The 23,135-nt window shown below is 37.3% G+C and overlaps 2 protein-coding genes and 1 long non-coding RNA gene across 6 annotated transcripts; 2 read left to right on the top strand and 1 right to left on the bottom strand.

Annotated features, from left to right (window-relative positions):
- The first annotated feature begins 647 nt into the window (after window positions 1-647).
- On the top strand, window positions 648-6,015 carry LOC139770378 (uncharacterized). 2 transcript variants are annotated; one of them, XR_011717729.1, is made up of 4 exons: window positions 648-1,424; window positions 1,598-1,723; window positions 1,929-2,502; window positions 3,719-6,015. It is a non-coding gene; the product is annotated as an uncharacterized lncRNA (long non-coding RNA). The 2 variants fall into 2 exon arrangements; XR_011717728.1 differs by having other exon boundaries at window positions 1,929-6,015.
- Window positions 6,016-10,837: 4,822 nt separating this feature from the next.
- On the top strand, window positions 10,838-13,811 carry Fen1 (flap endonuclease 1). 2 transcript variants are annotated; one of them, XM_071702268.1, is made up of 8 exons: window positions 10,838-11,023; window positions 11,325-11,427; window positions 11,541-11,707; window positions 11,813-11,922; window positions 11,984-12,187; window positions 12,273-12,491; window positions 12,564-12,749; window positions 12,837-13,811. In XM_071702268.1, the coding sequence occupies exons 2-8, from the start codon at window positions 11,351-11,353 to the stop codon at window positions 12,906-12,908; spliced, it is 1,035 nt and encodes a 344-aa protein (XP_071558369.1). In that variant the 5' UTR covers window positions 10,838-11,023; window positions 11,325-11,350; the 3' UTR covers window positions 12,909-13,811. The 2 variants fall into 2 exon arrangements, with proteins under 2 accessions (XP_071558369.1, XP_071558368.1); XM_071702267.1 differs by having other exon boundaries at window positions 10,838-11,153.
- LOC139770368 (reticulon-4-interacting protein 1, mitochondrial) lies at window positions 13,066-16,299 on the bottom strand. Of its 2 annotated transcripts, none has more exons than XM_071702266.1 (8): window positions 15,827-16,299; window positions 15,245-15,522; window positions 14,998-15,143; window positions 14,721-14,870; window positions 14,352-14,641; window positions 14,096-14,281; window positions 13,800-13,977; window positions 13,066-13,722 (listed from the first exon to the last, which is right to left on the bottom strand). In XM_071702266.1, exons 2-8 carry the CDS (start codon window positions 15,354-15,356, stop codon window positions 13,519-13,521), a joined length of 1,266 nt encoding a protein of 421 aa, XP_071558367.1. In that variant the 5' UTR covers window positions 15,357-15,522; window positions 15,827-16,299; the 3' UTR covers window positions 13,066-13,518. The 2 variants fall into 2 exon arrangements, with proteins under 2 accessions (XP_071558367.1, XP_071558366.1); XM_071702265.1 differs by having other exon boundaries at window positions 15,245-15,485.
- Between the last annotated feature and the right edge of the window lie 6,836 nt (window positions 16,300-23,135).

Raw genomic sequence — 23,135 nt, 5'->3', positions numbered from 1 at the left:
TTCCGATTATCCTCGCACGCAGAGAGCTCCATTGGGCGCAGTCGATTTCGCAAAACGATTGTTTTATAGACATAAGATATATTAGGTAAATTAGTTCTTGAGTCACGCGCATTATTATTCAGATGTCAATGTAGCATGTTATATCGAACTAGAATCGAAGAAGAAAGTACGATTATTTTGCGATTTTAATTCGTATTCATTAAATGCAATTGTGATATGATATTTATTGTAGTCTGCAATTTTTAATAACTTACCTTCTATCAAATTCTCCCTTGCATATATGTGTATTTATGTTTTATTATAGTTTGGTATGCATTTAGTATAAAATTGTCACTGAATATGTACCTATACAACCTATATAGGTATACCATATTTTTAGAAAAAACAGTAAAACAGTAAAACATATCCATGACGTACTTAACTGTTCCTGATTCATGCGTAAGTTTTTAATTACTTTTACTTAAAAATTACTGTTGCAGTTTTATCTGAAAAAGTCTCTTTTTTGCTTTTAGAAAATCGCACTGTAAATCGCGAATTCTGAAATATATTACGAAAGTGAGAGAAAAACAAAGAAAAGTTATTACTGGATAATGTAACGCAGAAAAATATCTCTCTATTTCTTCTTCTTTCATCGAATTTAAGGTAGATACTGCATCAGCGAAAACAAAGATTTTTGATTGGCATGAAACTATGTTATTCTATAGGGCATTATACGTGATCAGGAATTAATTCACGATTTTTTACCACGTAATTACGGAAATATAAGCATTCAAAGTTGGTCAGTTTTACATTAGGGTATGTGTGAACGACGTGCAAAATCGTAATTCACGAGATTTTACGAGTATTTTAAAAAAAGATTGAGGTTTGGAAAACAGAAGATCTTATCAATTAAACTATTACGAATGATTTAAAAAAAAAAAACGTTAGTTCACCATTGCAATAAAAAGATATTCAATATTACAGCAAACAAAATGTAGCTAACAGAGAAGCTCTGGCTAGGCTGCGTCATCGGAAGCGTCACTCGGGTGTTCTCCCTTCTCCTTCTAACTTGCTAAGATAGAAGAAGAGGGGAGTGTGCTCGTGTGCGCTCGGGTCCTCGGGTGACGTTTCCGAACGCAGTCAGTGGGCTGGCAACTGGCAACAGCGCGGACCGCACCTAACCTCACTGTCGACGCCAATGTCAAAATAATCAGAATTAATGACCCAAAACTTCCAGAAAGTCATTTTTTATCATTATTTTGATAGTTGAGAAACTTACGATTATATTGCACCCAATTTTTTAGATTTTTGTTACAGTCGTTTTGACAAATGTGAAGTTGGTACCCCTGTGTAAGACACTTCGTTTTTAATTAATTACCTGTATCTGGGATTAATTATATGGTGTTATTATATATTTCTGGAGACTAGAAGTTGCACGGAACAAGGTGATACCAAATATACATTTTTTAATACATTAATAAAAATTTTTTTTCGAGTGCTCTATTTTGACTCACGACAACGCAGTATCTACCTTAACATGTACTATAGCAAAATGTATAGTTAACATATTTTAGTCAAATGTATTTGTTTATCACCTTTCCTTGTTTTCTTTTTCAAGCTTTCATTGGAATATTATTTTGATTGCTATTTGTTAGAACGGATGCTTCTTTTTCGAAGATAAGGTCTTAACATACTCTCCATTGCAGTATCAAGAATATTTTTCTGCAATGGATTAGTTTCTCAGGTATGTATTTTAAACATATTGTTGTATTTCGAGATACAAATGCTAAATCTATTAAAACGATGTAATTTTTATTATATCTTTTCTAATATAATTGCCATAGAATAAAATATAGTGATATGCGTATAATATTAATTATTATACTGATTGTATTTATCAACGATCTTTTTAAAAATCATACATTTATATAATTTTAAAATGTATTTAGAATTCGTGCGTGCGTATCAAACTCAAACGGGATTACAGAAAAGATATTCGGGATAAATATGAGAGAATTAGAGATCAAATCGTCTTGGAGAATTCAACTGCACCGCAAAATTAGAGAGTAACAACTATTCACTCGATACATACGTATTATTGGCGCGCGTTAACTTGATCTGATAAAAATGAACCTAGAGATATTCGAAGGAATACGCAATTACGGAAAGGATATTTGCCCTGTTGCGCTCGTTAGTGACTATGCTGCAAAAATCTGGTCGGCCTACTGGCATCCTCGAGCTCTCTCTACTGGATAAGTTTCTTGAAACTAAAATGCCCATCTCTAAAGAAGAATTTAGTCCAAAATGGATTATTGAGTACACGATAAAAACGCATGAAGATACTATGAAGATGATTTTGGCAAATCCTTCAGATCTTGATAGATTTGTTTATGAATACAATTCCGGCGACGAATAAGAGGAGTATATATTTTCTAATGACATGAAGTTCTATGAGGATGTTATAACTATATGCTACTTGTATTATATTATGAGAACAGATGAATATATAAAAAATTCCACTCGGTAACTAACTTACTCAACATAATGAAAAAGAAATATACTATACATGACAATTTGAATGTCTATTAGGCGAAAGATAATGAAAAAAGTATCACCTGGTTCAGAATAGCGTATTCTTACCCGAGCATAACATTCGCGATCTTCTATCATGAGATTGTCGATATTTCTTTATCTCATTATACAACATTTTCCAGTTTTAATATTCCAAAACTCTTCTGCTTACCATTGTTTGCTTCAATCGTTTGTACCCGATTCCGAAACAGCACCCGCTTGTAAATTTAAAATATCTGTAAAAATGGCGAAGATAGCTCTTACCCCAATTTTGAAAATTCGGTACAATCACCCCCTTAAAGGTACAAACAAAACTGGCGGTGGTACAAACGGGTACAAACGATTCTAAGAAACAGCACCCGCTTGCGGATTTAAAATATCTCTAAAAATGACAAAGTTACCCTTATACGAATTTTCGACATCCCGTATTATTTTCACCCCCCTTGTATCTCCGGAACCGTGCCTATGCTCATCTTGAAATTTTACTGGGATTAATGTTTCATCTAATAGTACTATTTTCCATAAAAAAAAGTTTAAAATTCGAGGTCCCAAAAATGGGCGTTTGCCATCACTCTTTAATCTGCTCTACTTTCTCACGACAGGTAATACGGTAATTACCAGATACCCTGTACAAGTAACACATACGCATATGCGCGTATATGTATAAGCAACATATACATATACACTTACACAAATATACACACACACTAGTACTTATAAACAGAATGATGAAATAAACAGAACAATAAGTCACAAGTCAGATAACACTGTTACAGAGAAGTCATCTGCTTTTCTTTCCCTCATTTCTGTCTGTAATTTTGCAGTTTTACATAGGAATAAAACAATTCACGCGCATTCTGTAGAATAAAAAATACTCTGTAACAATTTCTGTGAAAGTACAATCTCACTGGTACGTATAGCATTAAAGTGCTTTTACTATCGATCCGTATGTAAAATATATATATTCATATCATTTGTATTTTGAAATGTGCCATATATATAAATTCGTCCGATAGAAAATCTTATTCACTTTTCTCCTTTTGTCTCTCATCTCTTTCAAGCGATGCTTTTGCACAACTTTATACAATATTAGTATGCAGTGGAATGCCTTCACCAATATTTTTCAGAGAAATATGAGAAATACACACTTATTTTACATATTTTGCAGAAAATTGTGAGAACATATTGGACAGATGTTCATGCAATATCAAACAGAGAAGTACTTACATTCTGCAACACAGAAGACTAATAGGGAAAATTATCCGAGAAGACTGAATTTCTGTTCATGACTGAGCGATTACGGTAACATTACAGCGTGCAAGGTGATCTTTAGTCATTTAGTAATTAGTTCATACGAAACCAATTATTAGTTTAATTTGGTGAGGATGTCAGATGTAACTGACCCAACGGTACCAACAATAAATGTAACTGGAAAAAATATACCGATATTACAGTTCTTAGATAATTTTCGCAAGCAATATACAGAAATCCGAGAGACATGTTATATGAAAGACTTCGCCGCGCTTAGAACGTACCGTGACACGCGTGATCCAAAACACGTTATTCAGTATACGCTGATGACATATTTGCGCAGCGCATGTGATATTTCTAAACAACAAAATCTTTTGAAAAAGTATATTTTCTCATATTCCGACAATAATGGTATTACACGCTTATTTGAATATTCTAACAACATGTTGTTTAAAGATGATATCACGATTCTATGTTTTTTATCTCACGCATCAAGTGGTCCCACGGTTAACGAGTGCGAGGTAGTAAAGATTTTGATGTTACTAATGGAAAATAAGTACGGGATAGATATTGGGAAAGAAATGAGAGATAATAATACAGATTCCACACAAAAGCAAAATAAAATCATATTGCGTGACGTAGCAATGTCTTATCCAAGTATAACATGGGATATGAGCATTGATACGGGCATGTATACCTGCACATGGCTTGATAAATTTTCTGATTTTAATCTTCCAAAAAGAATCTTTTTTCCTCAGATTATTTTCCTTCTTCCTAATGTTACTCGCAAAACGATTAATGCGATACTTATGCTTGTAGTATTTAAAAAGTTAGAAGATAAAGGAATAGATATTAATATCATTTCAACAGACGAAGTTTTTATGAAGATTTCTCGAGCTTTTGCGCATGAAATATTTCCTCGACGTTTAAAATTGGAATTATGTATGAGATGGGGTATCGTGGTGAAGAGAAAAAATATGTATAAATATAACGCTTGTTTTCTAGAACATCGTCAAAAAGCTAAAGATATAATAGCGCAAATGAAATCAAACGATCCGTACTTACAAATGATTCTTCTTTCATTATAATTATGTGTTCAATTTCTTCTCCATTACTGTTATAGATATAAATAATTAATGTCACATTATCAAGTGTTCACAAATGCAATTCATGATTATACCACTATGCATTTGTATCGTGACATTTAGAAATTAAGAATTTCTTATTTTAACAATGCATCTTTACTTTATCGAATTCTATTATTATTTGAGATTGTGACATACGCTAGTAATATTTTAGCGAGAAATTATTATTATTAGTTAACTGTTTCAATACATGTAACCTATAATTCCGATTAATTTTGTAATTTAGTTGTAATTTAGTTTAGAAATTGACTGGAATCACATTCATATATATGTGATCAAAGTATTATGAAATATGTATTACAATTGTAATTTAAGTTTTATGTTTTTCATCGTTAGCGTTATACACTTTTTACAAAGTAATTTGACGAAAAGGTACAGCACAATAAAAATAATGTGCGTTTCGGCGGCACTATGTCGCGGACACACATCGATGTAATTTTATCAACCAATTGATGTAACATTTACCGTATAGCCAATAATTTTCGATAAATTTGTAATGTAATCATTGCTGCGACTATGTTCTATGACATTTTAAAAAGTAATCTGATCATAATTAAGCCACGCCCGATGGTTGTATCAGAGTAAATTCGGCAAAGATAAATATCACGATCTCAAATATGCACTAACTCTCCTTTAATGTGCTACAAAGATTGATATACATGAAGTTATCTGTGTGAAAAATATCAACGCTTTGATCAATAAAATATTTGATTTTTTATCTGTTAACCGGTAAAGAGTAGCGAAAATGACTGAATTTGCTCTATAATATAAGGTAAATGTACCAATGTCTGGACACGTACCTATGTATGGACATTTTTATCATTTTAGTCCTTAAATAAGTTATAACGTGAATTTAAATCAAAGAATAAGAATCAAAGATAAAAATATTTTTTCTGTATTATATTTTTATTTTTGATTTTAATTCGCGTTATACTTATTTAAAAACTGAAATGATAAAGGTGTCCAGACATAGGTCTTAATGTTCCGGCATTGATACATTTACTTTATATGGCTTAAAAAATTAATCTGACAGAGTATTTTAATAAAGATATTAAAGTGAGATAAAGAATGAGAAGTCGCCAAATATATTTTTCTTACTCCAGTGTAAATTATAAACATAATTTAATGGTATAAGGATAAGAGAGATTCGAAAGAAGAGCAATTATATTAAGTACAGAAAATTGTACCTTTAGTGGCAGATGCCATGTAACTCATAAACGTATAATAACTCATAAAGATTTTTGCAATTCTATAAAGCCAATTAAAAGATTCATCGAAAAACGATAATGTCGGTAAATCATACGGCTGCAGGATCCCCTTAACCCCCCACCATATCTCTTTTCCGTTACTGTTCCGTTCCGCTATTCCTTCTCCATCGGGATGCACCCTATATAGGGTGCGTTCCGATTCCCCACCTGGGTTCTGAAAATCTATAGTGCATGTGACATATACTATAGGATTTTTAGCACTCGGGTGGGAATCCGAACGTAGCCCTAAAGGTGCGATTTCACGATGACGCTCGACGCTGGGCTGCGTTCGAAAACGTCAGCCGAGTGCACACGAGTATACTCCCTTCTCTTTCTATCTCAGCGAGTTAGAAGGAGAAGGGAGTATACCCATGTATAAAGCCTTGTGTACACGATACTAGAAATCAGTCCGAGTTTCGGTTTAAGCCAATGAAACTGCTGCTTTTCTGTAAAAGCTGCAAGTTGATTGGCTTAAACCGAAACTCGGACCGATTTCTAGTATCGTGTACACAAGGCTTAAGGCCTGTTTGTTTTAGCTAAACTTCTTGCACAGTTCAGCTTTTCTTTTTTTCTCTCCAATGTAAAAAGAAAAGGAGAAAAGATGAACCGTGCAGGAAGTTCAGCTAAAACAAACAGGCCTATACCCGGGTGACGTTTCCGAACGCAGCCCTGGATTCGAGATTCGAGCGTCAAATCTGGTCACGTGATAGATTCAGAGGGACGCGAAATATAACCTAACCACTGGATTGGCTGAAATGAGCGTCGAGTGTCAAAGCTAAACCAGAGAGAAACCTGAGAGAGGCCATCCCGGCGTTTTTCGTCAATTTTTGTGTGCCCGATTTTCCGACGCGCCGCCTGAGAAAGTGCAACTCAACTACGTCGTTTCGCTCGGTAACCGCACATGGTTTGCGTCCGTGCTAATGGTTCGTGTCCGAACTAGCCAGCTGGAGGGGATCTGCTGGCCGCGGCGGCCGCGCTCGGCCGGCCCGGCGCTCGGCAAGCTTCGAGCGAGGAGAGAAGGACAGACATACGATCTGCTGTCTCGGCTGTCTCCTTCTCTCTTGAGCTATGACGTAGCTGCTTCGGCACGCGCCGGCTATGCGACGTTGCCACGATGCCACGCATTTCGGGTATCGCGTACGGTGTCTCGCCGAGTGCCGAATCTCGAGTTGGCAAATCGACGAGATGCGCTACGTTACATTTATAAATATTTATAAATATATATGTATATATGTATGTATGTATGTATATGGGCAGATCCATTACTTTTCGACCAAAGGTTGCGGGGGTGGGTCACCGATTTTGATGCCGATTTTTTCCTCGAAAGTACACTAGAAAAGGAGATGATCCTGAAAATTTGAGCCCGATTCGATCAAATCCGGCCGTTGGAGAATTTTTTGAATTTTGAAAAAAGTCGATTTTTCAGTCATTTTCAAAAATTTATATCTCAGCTTCTATATAACTTAGAGACTCGTTTGAGGTTGCATTCTTTTCTGTAAATCCTCTACTTTTAAGGAAAAAATTGGTCATTGATTTACACTCAAGTCCGGCTTCACGGCGAGCTGCTAACTAAACCACTGTTTTAGAGAAATTTTGCCTATTTTTGAAATGCTGTCATATCTACAGTTTTCGAAGTAGAGGGTTGATCAGCAGCTGATATTTTTTGTTCATGTATACTCTGAAGAAATCTACCCACTTTTTACTTGATTGCTTCTATTTCGTTAAATTATGGCCATCTAAAGCCGATCGATTTTCGAAAAATCGCCATTTTCAGATAGCCAGAACTTTTTTCTTTCAACTCGAAATCCTTTGAAATTTTTAGGGAATATACTTCATTATATCCTTAAACAACCCTGAAAATTCCAATTTTGGAATAGAAGTGGTTTCCGAGTTATGAAGTTTTTAAAATGTCAACTTTTCGATTTAATATGACATTTTTTGTGGTTTTATCATCAATTTTGTAAATTTAATGTAAATAATTGATATTTTTCGGAAAATATATTCGAAAATAAGGAGCAAAACGGATTGTTTGAGAAAATTGAGAAAAAAAATTAATATTTTTTATTTTGATTTAGGGGAGACCGGGGCTAAGCCGACAACGGGGCAAACTTGACACTAGGCTTTTTGCCAATTTAAATCTATCGTAGAAACTTGCCTTTCCTACTGTAAATGCGTCTTTATGTGCCAGTATTATCAACGGAATTTGGTAACATTCTGAGTTATAGTGTAATTTTTAACGCGACATAAGCGTTTTTGATAGTGAAAAGTAATTTTTCTGATCTCTCGAAAATGTCTACTCTTTCATCGAGCTTTACTCTTGCGAATCTACCGGTAAGTGATTTTGATGGGAAATTTGATGCTCTATATGAATCCGATAATCGTTTTTGCATATTTTCAAAATTTTCATGTTTTTAAAGTGACAAAAGTGAAAAACGACGTCCGGGGCAAAGTCAACACCACGCCGTTTCGTCGGCTCCCAGTAACAAACGATGCTTGTCATGCAGCCGTATGGCTCATGACAAATGTATGCGCACGTCCGATCGCGAGTTTACCTGCATTAATTGTTTTTCAGACATGAGTTTAGATGAAGATAATTGAAAGTTCAACAATTTTTGTTCTCATTATTTTAAATGATTGTTCTAGCTACTTTATTCCGAATTTTTGTACTTTTTAAATACACAATAAACAATGTATTTTCATTTTCAGACAGAAAAAAATAAGTTCCAGATCAAATTGTGTCGATCAGACAAAGTGTTGAGTTTGCCCCGGCGGGGTGTCGAGTTTGCCCCGGCATTTTTCAATTCGAAAATTTGTCTTCGCGTCACTTTTCCTTTCCTGGCGGCAAAACAAAGCGACGTACAGCAAAACTTCCTGAATCAATTTTGTACCTGAAGAAACACTCTTTAAATATGTACCATTGAATTTGCCTAAAAATTTTAATTAAATATTAAAAATTGCCTTTGAAAAAATAGTGTCGGCTTAGCCCCGGTCTCCCCTATTTGTTTAAAATTTTTAAAAAGTAAATATTTGTTCATTTCTTTTAATAATATGTTGAATACAAATTTCCAAAGTATTTGAGAACTATCATGTCATGTTTAGCAAATTATACTTTGCTCATAATTTACCGCCAGTCTCCGGCTACAGCAAAGTATAATTTGCTAAACATGACATGATAGTTCTCAAATACTTTGGAAATTTGTATTCAACATATTATTAAAAGAAATGAACAAATATTTACTTTTTAAAAATTTTAAAAATTTTACCGGAGACTGGCGGTAAATTATGAGCAAAGTATAATTTGCTAAACATGACATGATAGTTCTCAAATACTTTGGAAATTTGTATTCAACATATTATTAAAAGAAATAAACAAATATTTACTTTTTAAAAATTTTAAACAAATAAATCAAAATAAAAAATATTAATTTTTTCCCTCAATTTTCTCAAACAATCCGTTTTGCTCCTTATTTTCGAATATATTTTCCGAAAAATATCAATTATTTACATTAAATTTACAAAATTGATGATAAAACCACAAAAAACGTCATATTAAATCGAAAAGTTGACATTTTAAAAACTTCATAACTCGGAAACCACTTCTATTCCAAAATTGAAATTTTCAGGGTTGTTTAAGGATATAATGAAGTATATTCCCTGAAAATTTCAAAGGATTTTGAGTTGAAAGAAAAAAGTTCTGGCTATCTGAAAATGGCGATTTTTCAAAAATCGATCGGCTTTAGATGGCCATAATTTAACGAAATAGAAGCAATCAAGTAAAAAGTGGGTAGATTTCTTCAGAGTATACTTGAACAAAAAATATCAGCTGCTGATCAACCCTCTACTTCGAAAACTGTAGATATGACAGCATTTCAAAAATAGGCAAAATTTCTCTAAAACAGTGGTTTAGTTAGCAGCTCGCCGTGAAGCCGGACTTGAGTGTAAACCAATGACCAATTTTTTCCTTAAAAGTAGAGGGTTTACAGAAAAGAATGCGGCCTCAAACGAGTCTCTAAGTTATATAGAAGCTGAGATATAAATTTTTGAAAATGACTGAAAAATCGACTTTTTTCAAAATTCAAAAAATTCTCCAACGGCCGGATTTGATCGAATCGGGCTCAAATTTTTAGGATCATCTCCTTTTCTAGTGTACTTTCGAGGAAAAAATCGGCATCAAAATCGGTGACCCACCCCCGCAACCTTTGGTCGAAAAGTAATGGATCTGCCCATATACATACATACATACATATATACATATATATTTATAAATATTTATAAATGTAACGTAGCGCATCTCGTCGATTTGCCAACTCGAGATTCGGCACTCGGCGAGACACCGTACGCGATACCCGAAATGCGTGGCATCGTGGCAACGTCGCATAGCCGGCGCGTGCCGAAGCAGCTACGTCATAGCTCAAGAGAGAAGGAGACAGCCGAGACAGCAGATCGTATGTCTGTCCTTCTCTCCTCGCTCGAAGCTTGCCGAGCGCCGGGCCGGCCGAGCGCGGCCGCCGCGGCCAGCAGATCCCCTCCAGCTGGCTAGTTCGGATACGAACCATTAGCACGGACGCAAACCATGTGCGGTTACCGAGCGAAACGACGTAGTTGAGTTGCACTTTCTCAGGCGGCGCGTCGGAAAATCGGGCACACAAAAATTGACAAAAAACGCCGGGATGGCCTCTCTCAGGTTTCTCTCTGGCTAAACACAGTTTAGCTTTTTGACGCTCGAATCCAGCGTCGAGCGTCATCGTGAAATCGCACCTTTACTTCAGACCTCGTTCGTCTTGTGGAAATTGGCGGGAAGCACATTGCCACATTCGTCTCTCAGAAAATGTCTGTATGACGCAGTTATCGGTTTCACGTGCATGACATTTTGCCGATATGGGTATTTTAGGCTTGTCAAAGTTAATAGCGGACATTGCTCCGGAAGCTATCAAAGAGCGAGAATTGAAGCATTACTTCGGTATGTGGTTATTGTCTGTCTTGCGTTTGATTTTGTGCCTTTGACCGAGAACCACGATCGACACGATCTTCGTATCTTGGCGACAAAATTTTACTATCTGTATTCTGCATCCTCATGTTACAATCAATTATCGAACCTGTTTTTAATGTTATTTCTTCTATTTGGCTTCAGGTCGCAAGATAGCTATCGACGCATCCATGTGTTTGTATCAGTTTCTCATAGCTGTGCGCAGTGAAGGAGCCCAGCTCACTACTGTAGATGGCGAAACAACTAGGTATATTTCTTGATTGCACGACAATCTTTTGTTACAAATTTTATCAGATTTTCATCAAATAATACAGAAGATTAAGATAAAAACTAATTGGCAATGTAAATTTTGTTACGCAGCCATTTAATGGGTACATTTTATCGTACCATACGCTTGGTGGAGCAAGGAGTAAAGCCTGTGTACGTATTTGATGGAAAACCACCAAATCTGAAAAGTGGAGAATTAGCCAAAAGAGCTGAAAGGAGGGATGAGGCACAGAAACTCCTGCAGGCTGCTGAAGAAGATGGTAATGACATATATCTTTATTGCTGTAATAATACTCTGAAAATAATTCATTATGTTCGACGTAAGAAGATTGCAAAAGATTATTATAGTTATTTTTTTATTAAAGGAAATGTGGAAGCTATAGACAAGTTTAATAGGAGATTGGTTAAAGTTACGAAAACTCACGCTGAGGAAGCTAAGGAATTACTTCGGTTAATGGGCATACCTTATATTGATGTAAGCATTTATGTGAAATCACAGTTTCTTTATTTATTCCTAATGGATATTTTCTGTGCAGGCTCCTTGCGAGGCTGAAGCACAGTGTGCCGCTTTAGTGAAAGCTGGTAAAGTTTTTGCTACTGCTACGGAAGATATGGACGCACTCACTTTTGGCTGCAACGTGCTACTACGACGCTTAACCTTCAGCGAAGCCAGGAAGTTACCCGTACAGGAGATTCATTTCGATAAAGTTCTAGCGGGTTTGGAACTGAATCATGATGAGGTGTGCATTCAGATTGTGTTTACTCAACACAATGATTTTTTATTACAAGTTTATTCATTATTCTGAAATAATACATAATTTACAGTTTATCGACCTCTGTATTATGTTGGGATGTGATTATACAAATAGTATCAGAGGCGTTGGCCCAAAAAGGGCAATAGAGTTGATAAAAAATCATAGAAACCTTGAAAAGATTATTGACAATATAGATACCAAGAAATATCCCATACCGGAAGATTGGAATTACAAAGAGGCAAGATTATTGTTTCAAGAACCAGAAGTATCGAATCCAGATGACATCCAGGTATTGTTTTTTATACCGAATAATTTTTCCTTACGTAAATCAAATATACTGAATATTCTTTCATCTTGCAAGCTAAAATGGTCCGAACCAGATGAAGAAGGTCTGGTGAAGTATTTATGTGGTGACAAACAGTTTAACGAAGAACGGGTTAGAAATGGAGCAAAGAAACTTTACAAGGCCCGAAATACGTCCACGCAGGGCCGATTGGACTCGTTCTTCAAAGTTTTGCCAAACTCGACTCCGACTCCAAAAAGGAAGGTGAGATATTTCTTGAACTTTTAATATTATTATTTTATATCTCTGAATTTTAATTAATTAAGATATTTTCTTTACACATTATTATAGGCGGAAGAAAAAAAGACACCGGCTAAAAAGACGAAGGCAGGTAACAGCAAATTTCGTGGTAAAGCAAAGTGAGAATAATTTTACAAATTTGACAAAAAATATACAATGATAGCGTACTTGTGTCTTGTATAAAATTCCATTTCGGCACAGTGTCTTATACACATGTCGCGCGTTTATTTTTTTTATAAATTTCTATGCAAATTGCAGTCTCGAACTAGTAACCATAGTATAATTTTTTCTATTTATTTCGCAAAATATATACAATATTCGTGTACAATATATATTATGAATGTATCATAGCGAGCGTTCAACAATAATCTGTCGCAGCATGTTTTTATAAAAATCTTAACAAACAACATTGTTACATCATTTAGATTCAAGCGGATAATCATCAGTATCATCACATATATTGTCATTATCATATATCTTCATCATATATATTTTATTTCTTATTAATATAACTTGGCAAGGATTTTAGAAAAGGATAAAGTATTCTATGTCTATTAATTATATCACATCAGTCTTTATTGTAGCACCAAGCATGTTTGAACTACCATTTCTTGGTTTGCAATGATGTAAATATTTATTAACAGTATACGGCAATGATTAGCCGCCAAAAATTATACAACTGTTATGTACAAAAGATATATAGTCGCGATATAAATTTCTTCCAATGATACTGTCACTGAAACGTTATAATCGTACTACCAATAGAGTTTGGATCTAAGACATGGAGCAACGCTCGCTCGATATTGTATGGCGCATACACCCTGTCCACAACCGTTTGCAATTGATTCGCATCGGTCAGCTCGCACAATGTTCGCAAATATGCGACATTCAACTTTGCTCCTTCCTTCCATTGATGCATATTAAATCCGAACATATACTATAATTTAAAGTATCAGTCAGTAATACAGTTGATGATTATTAATTGGAATGGAATTAACTGGAATAAACCGATACCTGAACCAATAATTTTATTCTAACACATCCAGCAAATATGTTTCCACAAATAAATCCCAGCGAGTCTGACGTCAATTGTTCAGGAACAGTTGATACATAGGAGCCATGAGGCAACAAGTGTTTCTTTAAAATATGTTCTTGAAAGGGTTGATTATCAGTATAAAAAATCGCATCGTACCTGTAATAAGAGATGAGCTCGATATAATTAAAAAAAAACCACTACATTTTCTATTCTTTCATTTAAATAAGATAATTTGAAATATATTATAAGTCTTGTGCAGAGAAGTTTTTCGTACTTATCGTGTAATTGTAGTTCCTTTTCGATGTCAGTTTCGTTTATTATCATAACTTCGTCGGCACCCAATGCTCTCATTATGGGCACGGCGTCTGTTCGGCAAGCGGTTACTACATATCCACCCCATAACTTAATTAATTGTATCAAGATACAACCGATCGGAGTACTTCCGCCGAAAACGAGAACTCTATAACGATAATATTATATCAATTGATATTTCAGATACAATAGCTAAGAGTGAGCATCAAGAGCATTACCGTTTTCCTTTGGCATTGCCTTCCTTGATGACAGATCTATTAACTAAAGCGTCCCACGCCAAGCAACCATTGTAAGGCAGGCTGGCGGAGGCTTCGAAGTTACATGATTTAGGCCGTCTTGCTACTTGCGTTTCTGGAACAATTATATATTCCGCCATCGTGCCAGAAGCCCACGATGGTACGGCTAAAAATACCTCATCTCCGATGTCGAAGTTGATAACGCCTTGTCCAACGTCGACTATCACTCCGGCGCAATCCCTCCCTAAAGTTACAGGTAGTTCTTTCTGTTTCTAAATACATACGTTCGTGCATTACAACGATATTGCGTTGTATTCGGATATCGGTGGGCGTTCAAGAAAGTTTACTTACTCCTGAGTTAAGTAATCTTCTATAAATCCTAGAGTAACCGGAGCATATCTTTGTATCGATAACATTAAGTGAAGCGGCCTTAACTTGTATGAGTAATTCGTTCGATTTTTTAATCGTTGGCATTTCGGAGTCGTCTATCATCAGCACACCCTGTAACAATAACGAGACACGATATCTATATCTATACTCAAAACTGTAATAGAATGTCATGCTTGCGTTTGTTTATTCCCATTGGCAATGCGAATAAACGAACGCAGGCATTATACACGATATATACCTCGATACCGTAATAATGGTGGCAGGCAATAGCTTTTATATGATGTACATGTCGAGAGGCAGGTTTCCAAGTTACGCCGATATAGTAGCCGGTTATAGTTCCAATCATTAGGCCTGTCAAGCAAAACATCGCTTCTCTCCTTGACACTGGACAGAATATAAACAAACATACGTACGATAAAAATCCACTTTGGCGCTACATACAGAAACGTGACATTGTCGAAACATTTTTGAAATATTCAACGTACCTTTACCAGCACACAAGGTTCCCAGTTGGCGATAAAAATCTATTGTGTTCCATTGACTATTGTAATACTGAAACTGAATTTCTTGCCACCCTCTCTGTACAGAGGCAGCCATGCCCAGCCCGATGTCTTTGGCGTACTGAGCGTGTTGCTCGTCGCAAAGCTGCTGGATAAATTCTCGCAACTGCGCTAGCCACGCCGCACACCATTGCTGCCCCTGTTGCGCCGCTAGCGATGCTTGTACCTTCCCCCAAATTTTTTTGTGTAGTATACTGAGATTTCTATGAATAATTATATTTTATGCCAAGTGATTCGCACATTAAGTCTGAGACACCAAAATATTACATAATATTGAACTATTTATATAATACTGACACACAATATACTAAAACGTTTATCTTTCATTACACAAATATAGGTAGTTTCTAAGTATACACTGCGAAGTCACGCGAGTTCCATGAAATTTGAAAACAAAGGCAATAAATAGGTGTCAGTTCCAATTGTTCCAAATTGAAAAATTATAATTGAAAATATATAAAGCAAGATTATATAAAGCGCGAAGAGATCTGAGGGAAATCCGATTACCTGCAACGTTTCGAGCTGATTCGAGAGGTGAAACCAAACCTCGTCCATAACTTGTACACGAAAATGAAAAAAAAAAAAAAAAAACAGTGTGACGGGGAGAGAGAGAGGGACGTTGAAGCTTAACGCATTTTACGATAACGCGAGAGTGCGCAAGGGGGTAAACGTCAGTTGCAGAAGCGACACGTTTATAAATAAACGATTAACGCATTGCGTACGACTCGAAATAGAATATCAAGTTCGTGGTGCGAAGCGCGATGACGGGTCGACGAACATCCTGGCGACTCTCGACGCGGGTCAACGTCTCTCAATCGGACAGCTAAGCTCGCCTGCCGACATGTCGCGTTCGCGGCGGGGACTGCAGGGGACTGTAATCCCTGTCCCTCCTTTAAATCGACATCGGCACGTCGCGGATACGTGGGATAGGTTAGCTCGCGCCGTGCGTGCGGTTATGGCGTGAACTTGTTTGATTTCGGAGCGTGACGTAACGCGCCGGAGCGACGCACGCGCAACGCGCAACTTCAGTCCGGCGGTCACGTGACGCCGTGAATATCGCGCCGTTTGAATCGGAGCTTCTCCTCGGCGGAGTGACGGAGTACGGAGTTCGGACCAGTTCGGACTGTTCGGAACTTCGGAGTTCGGAGTCCTCGGGTTCGGGTGCGCGGAGCCGGTCGCGGCTCGCGGCGGCTCGCCGGCTTTGCGAGCACGAATTAAGTAACGTTCGGAGGATGAGCGCGGAGGTTTCGTCATCGCGAAAAGACGCGAACTTGTAATGTGATGGCCGGCTACGCGCGACGACGGTGAGTCATTCCAGTCGCGTTCAAGTCGCGTTTATTCCGCACGACTTGTCGCGTTAATGGCGACTCTTCTCAAGATTCGAGAAAAGCACGATAGAGGAGGAAGAAAGAGAAGAGATGAATTGATAGGACGAGATATTTATGTTTTATGTTATATAATGTGAGAGGGCGCGCGAATATTATTATAATTATACATGGTAATATTTTGTACATATTAATTCATAGATACGTGATTTTTGCGAGATTGGCACTTGACAATTTCGTGCCGTTACCGAACGGTAATTCAGCTTTGTCAATTAATATGTGATAAATTTCTCAGTACAAGGTTACTCGCGCATAAGCGCAATATCTGGAAAAAAAACGAGGGGATATTCGTATCTGAGGATTCGCGTGAAAAGATGTCGTATTTTCCAGATTAGTTTCAGTACGAATTCTTGCTCGAATATGCATGCCATATATAAGTGCGCCATTTTCTCAAACGCGATAATTTCAAATTGTCGCGTTCGCGGTCTTCGTCGATAAGTACGATGAAGTACCGTCGATGGCTGCGGTCCAGTTGATGTTTCTAAATGTTATGAACGCTACGCTCCAAACGCTACGCTCCGATTGGTCCACTTAAGTTACGAATGTTGCAGTTGCTACGTAAATGGACCAGATTGTAGCACTTGTAGCGCCGTATAGATTTCTTAATCTATAACGAAATATCATCTTATTAACCTAATATACTTATTTATTCCTTAAGAGTCGGCAGGAGACCCAGGCAAACTCAGGTGCACTGTATGCACTAAGTGCACGTTAAACTGCACTTTAACTCCGTATTTTATTTATTATAAATTTTTAAGAGCAAAAATGCAAAATCGGGCTCTGTAGCTGACTGCATTATTATATATAAAGAGTATATAAAAAAAAATTCACGAATCTATGTAACTTATTTTATGAGAAATCTTGTTATTACGAATTATGGATTCGTATATATAAAGAGTATATAAAAAAAAATTCACGAATCTATGTAACTTATTTTATGAGAAATCTTGTTATTACGAATTATGGATTCGTAATAACAAGATCTCTCATAAAATAAGTTACATAGATTCGTGAATTTTTTTTTATATACTCTTTATATATAATAATATGCAGTCAGCATGATTTTGCATTTTTGCTCTTAAAAATTTATAATAAATAAAATACGGACTCGCAGCGAGTCGCAGCTAAGGTCGCCTTCTTCTTCAGTTTTTTTTCCTGGCACCTCCGCTACGAAACACGTCCGAACACGCTCGCCACCAGTTCGCGAATGTTAACGGTCGCCGTGTGCCTGTGAAAATATTAAATTTTCCGCCATATATCTTGAACGCTCCCGCTAACCCGTAACGATGTAGTGGTATTACTATACATCGGTAAAAAGATTTATGCAGAAGATAAAGATATCGAGTTCGTTGGATAAACATATGTAATACCAATATGCTAAAATTTATCGAGTACACGCAAGCGAAATTCGAGTAATGCATCGTTAGATGACAGCACACAATAGTTTTTTTTAGAAAGTGTCTTTTGCCGTAGCAATAATAACAGCAATAAGACTGTAGTAGTGTAAAAATAGATTATATGCAAGTTTTTTAACATGAATTTGTTAATATAAATTAAAAAGGAGAATATTTACAACACTAAATAAAATATGGTCAAATTAACTTCTTGCTCGATAAATTTGAAAAATTTTTTTAATCGTTTCTAATTTTTCTATTTAACATATATTATTTTCGATTTTATTTTTAATCTGAAGTTTTAACTATGAATAACTTTCCAAATCTAATTTGTTGAACTTTAATGACCGTAAAAATAATAAATAAATTTTCTGCGATTGATTTAAATAATAGAAACTTTCATGTACCGATATACCTATAATATATATAATTCGGTATGTTTCGTAACATACCGAAAAATATTTATCGAATGTTTTAAACTTTTTTGAATACTTATATCGTCGAACCTGTTTCATAAATAAAGTCAATGCGCATAAATTTAAATTAGTTATTGCGCATAATATAATTAAAGTATGAATATAATCGTAGAACGAATAAAATTATGATCCTTTTGATCTAATCGCTGATTCTATTAAGTATTTAATTGAAGAAGAAAGTAATGTTTTTAAGAATGTGTGTTTCTCAAGTCGAAAATAAAACAGAATAAAATCTCATTAAATACAAATAAGGATGTAAATATCTAACCAGTAGTATGACGGTAAACGGTATAACGGTCATTTTATTCACTCAAAACTTGTTCCGGGATAATCTACGATTTAAAATCATAGTAAATAATTTATATATATATTTAATATCTACGAATTTTATATTTGATATTTACGATTATACGATTACGATTCATATATTCCCGAAAAGAAAGTAACGTTGCTCTTTAATCTTAAAAAATGTTAATCTTCTAATACACAAATTTACTTGACAACAAGATACTAATTGCCACTTTTTATATATTATATTACATAGTTTTAATATTATATATATTTCGATTTAACACAAATCACGTGTAATATACAATATTACTGTGCTATATGTAAATTACGACAATATACACGTGACCGTATAACGCAGAGACGTTTCTTTACGTCGATCCATCTCTCTACTCTTTTACTCTATCTTCTTTATCATTGTTTTCTCAACCCTGAAAAGGATCGTTATATAAATGCGTGCAAGTTGTTGATATCTTGCTGCTGATGATCGCGTGCGATTGTTCCGGCGAGAACGGTCGCGGCAATTAAAGTCATCGTGACATTGACCCGTGCGACTACCGTGTTCGTTTTTAGTGAAAAATACGCGTACGTCCGCGCTCACTTACATTTCGACAGCGTCGCGCGGAGCATCGAACAAACGTTAATCACGTAAATGTCGTAAATCAACGCGCGCGTCTCACTGCTGCGATCCGTGACGATCGCACAGTGTACCGATACTCGACGTACCAAAATGCGGGTGTGTAAAATAAAGAGTATATGTACCTTGCGTAAAGTGCATTAAGAGTGTCGCGAGTGTGTCGTTTGATCGTTACATACTAAGATATATGTATACATGTATGCATGACGGCGGTTCAAGTTCTCTCAAATGCGATATTCAATCATCGGCGCAAAAGTGTCGCGGTATTTTCTATCACGTTGGAAGGTAAACGTGTGTACGTGCGCACGTGCGTGAATGCGCGTCGGGAGTGCCGAGTCAAGTGCCGCGCGCGAACGTATCGCGTTATTAATCGATGTGCGTAGCGGTAATTAACCGCGTTTTTTCTTCATCGATCGGTGGGCGAGTGGACGGCTAGATCGAGGGTGCAGCATTTGGCGCGGAGGGACAAACGCTGCTGCGCAGGATGGTGAGTACAATTATCCTTGCATTATAATTATCTATTTATTCGGTGCGTCTCATTGCGGTTTAACAAACGCTCTGTTGCTCAGCGGGACAAATTAGATGAGACGATAAGTGGGATTTACTTTCGTTCGCAGAAAATTAAAATATTGCGAATTCCTGATCTTAGTAGATTGCTAAATAAACAAGAAACATTAATATTGAATTAAAGTCAATGTTGAATTTTTGTGCCAATTGTGCCACTAAAATCGCATTGTATATGTAAATAAAATAATATAATGAATTAATTGGTAAAGTCCGTTTGCGGACGATATTAAAAATGTTATATTGCTCCTTTTCTGAAAAATTCCATAATTGGGCTTTCTGGATGCTGGATCATCGTGCAATGTTATCGTGAATCTTGTTTCTCATCTTTTGAGATCCTCTTATTATGGTTTTCTATATAGAGTTCGCATTGGTTCGCACTATTCTCGCGTCACATTAAATTTCGCGGTTATTATATCTTCATTCTCACGTGAAATTTCACTGTCGCTATTTCACTGCTCCCAATCTAAAATATTAAGATAATTAGTCTTGCGCATAGAAGATCGCAGCGCATCTTCCAGATGTGACTTTCAAAGCTGCGATCTTAAACAAGAAATCACGCGATATAAAATATTTTTCCGTCGAAATGCCTCCATATTTCGCGAGGAAGAGTCTTTTCCTTTATGTATGATCTTTCTTTTCTCGAAAACATTTCCGTGTGTTCTTTGCGTGCTGCGTTTCTCCCGTAAGAGTCAATTCTCCGAAGTCTGCGTCCATTTCGCCACAGCCGCACCGGCAAATACTTAATTTTCATCTTTTACGTCATTGCGTCGCGTGTAACGTCGAGCGACGCCTCTCGGCAGTAAATTTTGCACTTTCGATAATTTTCTTTTTTTTTACGTACGCCACGTGTCTGTTAAACCTTCCGCCGCGAGAGCCGTCTCTCGATTTTCTCGGCGGCGTACACCGCGGCGCATATGCATACGCTCATTTTCCGCGCCGCGCTCGGGGCCCGCATTAGCAAGCCGTTCGATGTCCGGACACGTCCTGGACGAGTCCTGGCGTCCGTGTATCCGGAGTCTCTTCTCCACGAGGCGACGGATACATCGACGCTCGCTCGTGAGAGCTTCGTTGCGTTAAACGCGACGAAGTGAGCCGTAACCGAAAGCTCCGATTGCGTGCGCGCGCGTGAGATCGGTGAACGTACTTAATCGTGGAAAACGTGCACATGCCGTCAGGAATGACAGGAATCCCGCGATCTGCCTCAGTCTGTTTTTCGACGTCGTCGTTAACTCGTTTTTGATATCGTTTGGCCGGATCCGGACCAAGCGAGCGCGAACAAACACGAATGAACGTACAGTGCGGCGACATCGTTCGCGTTCATTGAAGCGAGTTGTTGATTCGCGTTCATTCGCGCTCGCTCGCTTAGTAGGAATCCGGCTTTACTATGCACGCCCGCGCTTTTAAATGTCTCTTTAACGGCATGGCGATCGGCATGCGTGATTTACAGTGGACACACACTTTCACCGAACTTTCAAATATCAATTAATTCAGCGGCGTCAATCGACGTGCGTTGCATTGAGACAGAATGAGATATTAATTGCGACACCCTCGTGCCGATCTACACTGTAACAAAAAAAACGGAGAAAAACGAAAAGAAGCCACGCGTAATCCATAATTAAAATAAATAGATAAGGAAGTTAATGATGGTCTCCGGTTAATTTCTCACAAGCAGCTTTGATTTTAATATAAATTTCACGAGAAAAATTGATATATTACGATGTTCTTTCAAATTCTCGTTAAAAGGTCCACTCCGAGTTGAAACGTGTTGATCTTCCTGGTCGAAATAAAACGTGAAATCGAGATTTCAAAATTTCACGACATTTCTCCGCATTAATAAGGCCCGATACTATCGGTCCGTTGACAGTCCGCTCACGGTCCGATCAAATATTCTTTCATTATTTATAATATACGTATCCACACTATGGGTAACGCTCAAGTTTTGGTCCGGTCTCGCTTCAGCAACGATCGATTCGAAAGAATAAACAACGAAAGAATATTTGATCGGACCGTGAGCGGAGCGTGATAGGGTGTATCGGGCCTAAAGAAACGCCTTTGCCTATCGTGATTTATACTTCGAGAGAATTTATTCGCAACGAAATGCACGAGAAGGGCCTACAAAAGCGTCACGTGTGTGTACGTGCGCGTACACGTGGGGTTCGCGTGTGTTGGGTATGCAATACGCCAGGCAGAGTCCCTAACCGCGTGTACATGCGTACGGGATCCTTTATTGTCGCGAGTATTCCGCTTACGACGATTTCCCCCGCGCCGACAAAGGGGCGACGAGGCGAATATGAGGTATCGCGCGACTGCCAAAAAGCTGACTGCACTGTGTGTGCGCGCGCGCGTATACGTGTATGCGTCCCGCGTGCGCGTGTGCGGTGACGCGCGGGACGCAGAAACGCACGCGACAATCTCGTATTCCCATCGCGCCGTCTCGTTACGGAGCGTCTTGCGGCGCCGCGACGATAAAGGCGCCGGTAACTCATTGTTCATACCCGGGACAATGAGCGTGCACCGGCGACTCGGCCTGATTCTGAACGAGACTTCTCTCTCCACCGCGCGTATAAAACGTTTCGCCATTCGCCCCCTCTGCCCCGCCACGCGCGCATCCCGTAAATAAATGGAAGCTGCTGATGCTGGCGGCGCGGCGGTCTGACGAAATTATTAGCCCGGGGGCCCGATAAAAGTGCGAACTTTATAATAATGGAGCGTTGATGAGCGAATATAATGTGATAGAGGAATATTAATATATAACGTAGACATATTATTATTGCTTACATACATTTATTTAATTTTATTATGGCGTATTATCGAAAATAGTTTTTAGAAGTTTGGTTTTGTTTTATCGTTTCATAGATTTACTTAGGGATTACCAATGCGACTAACATTTCTGTCGTAGATTAGATTAATCTAGCATTAGTAGATTCTTCTTAAATTATACCCGAATGGAATTTGTTAAGATTTATAGTGACATGAAGAAATTATTAGAGAACACTTAATATAATTTTTTTACAATTCTTAATTGCATTTGGCTGTAAAAGCACGCTGTCTTAATTTTGCCGAGTGCGT

Source organism: Temnothorax nylanderi, unplaced genomic scaffold (assembly GCF_030848795.1).
Source record: "Temnothorax nylanderi isolate EJ_2023f unplaced genomic scaffold, tnyl_v1.0 TNYL_tig0029_pilon, whole genome shotgun sequence".
Classification (NCBI taxonomy): domain Eukaryota; kingdom Metazoa; phylum Arthropoda; class Insecta; order Hymenoptera; family Formicidae; genus Temnothorax; species Temnothorax nylanderi.
This window is presented reverse-complemented; position numbering and strand designations above follow the sequence as displayed.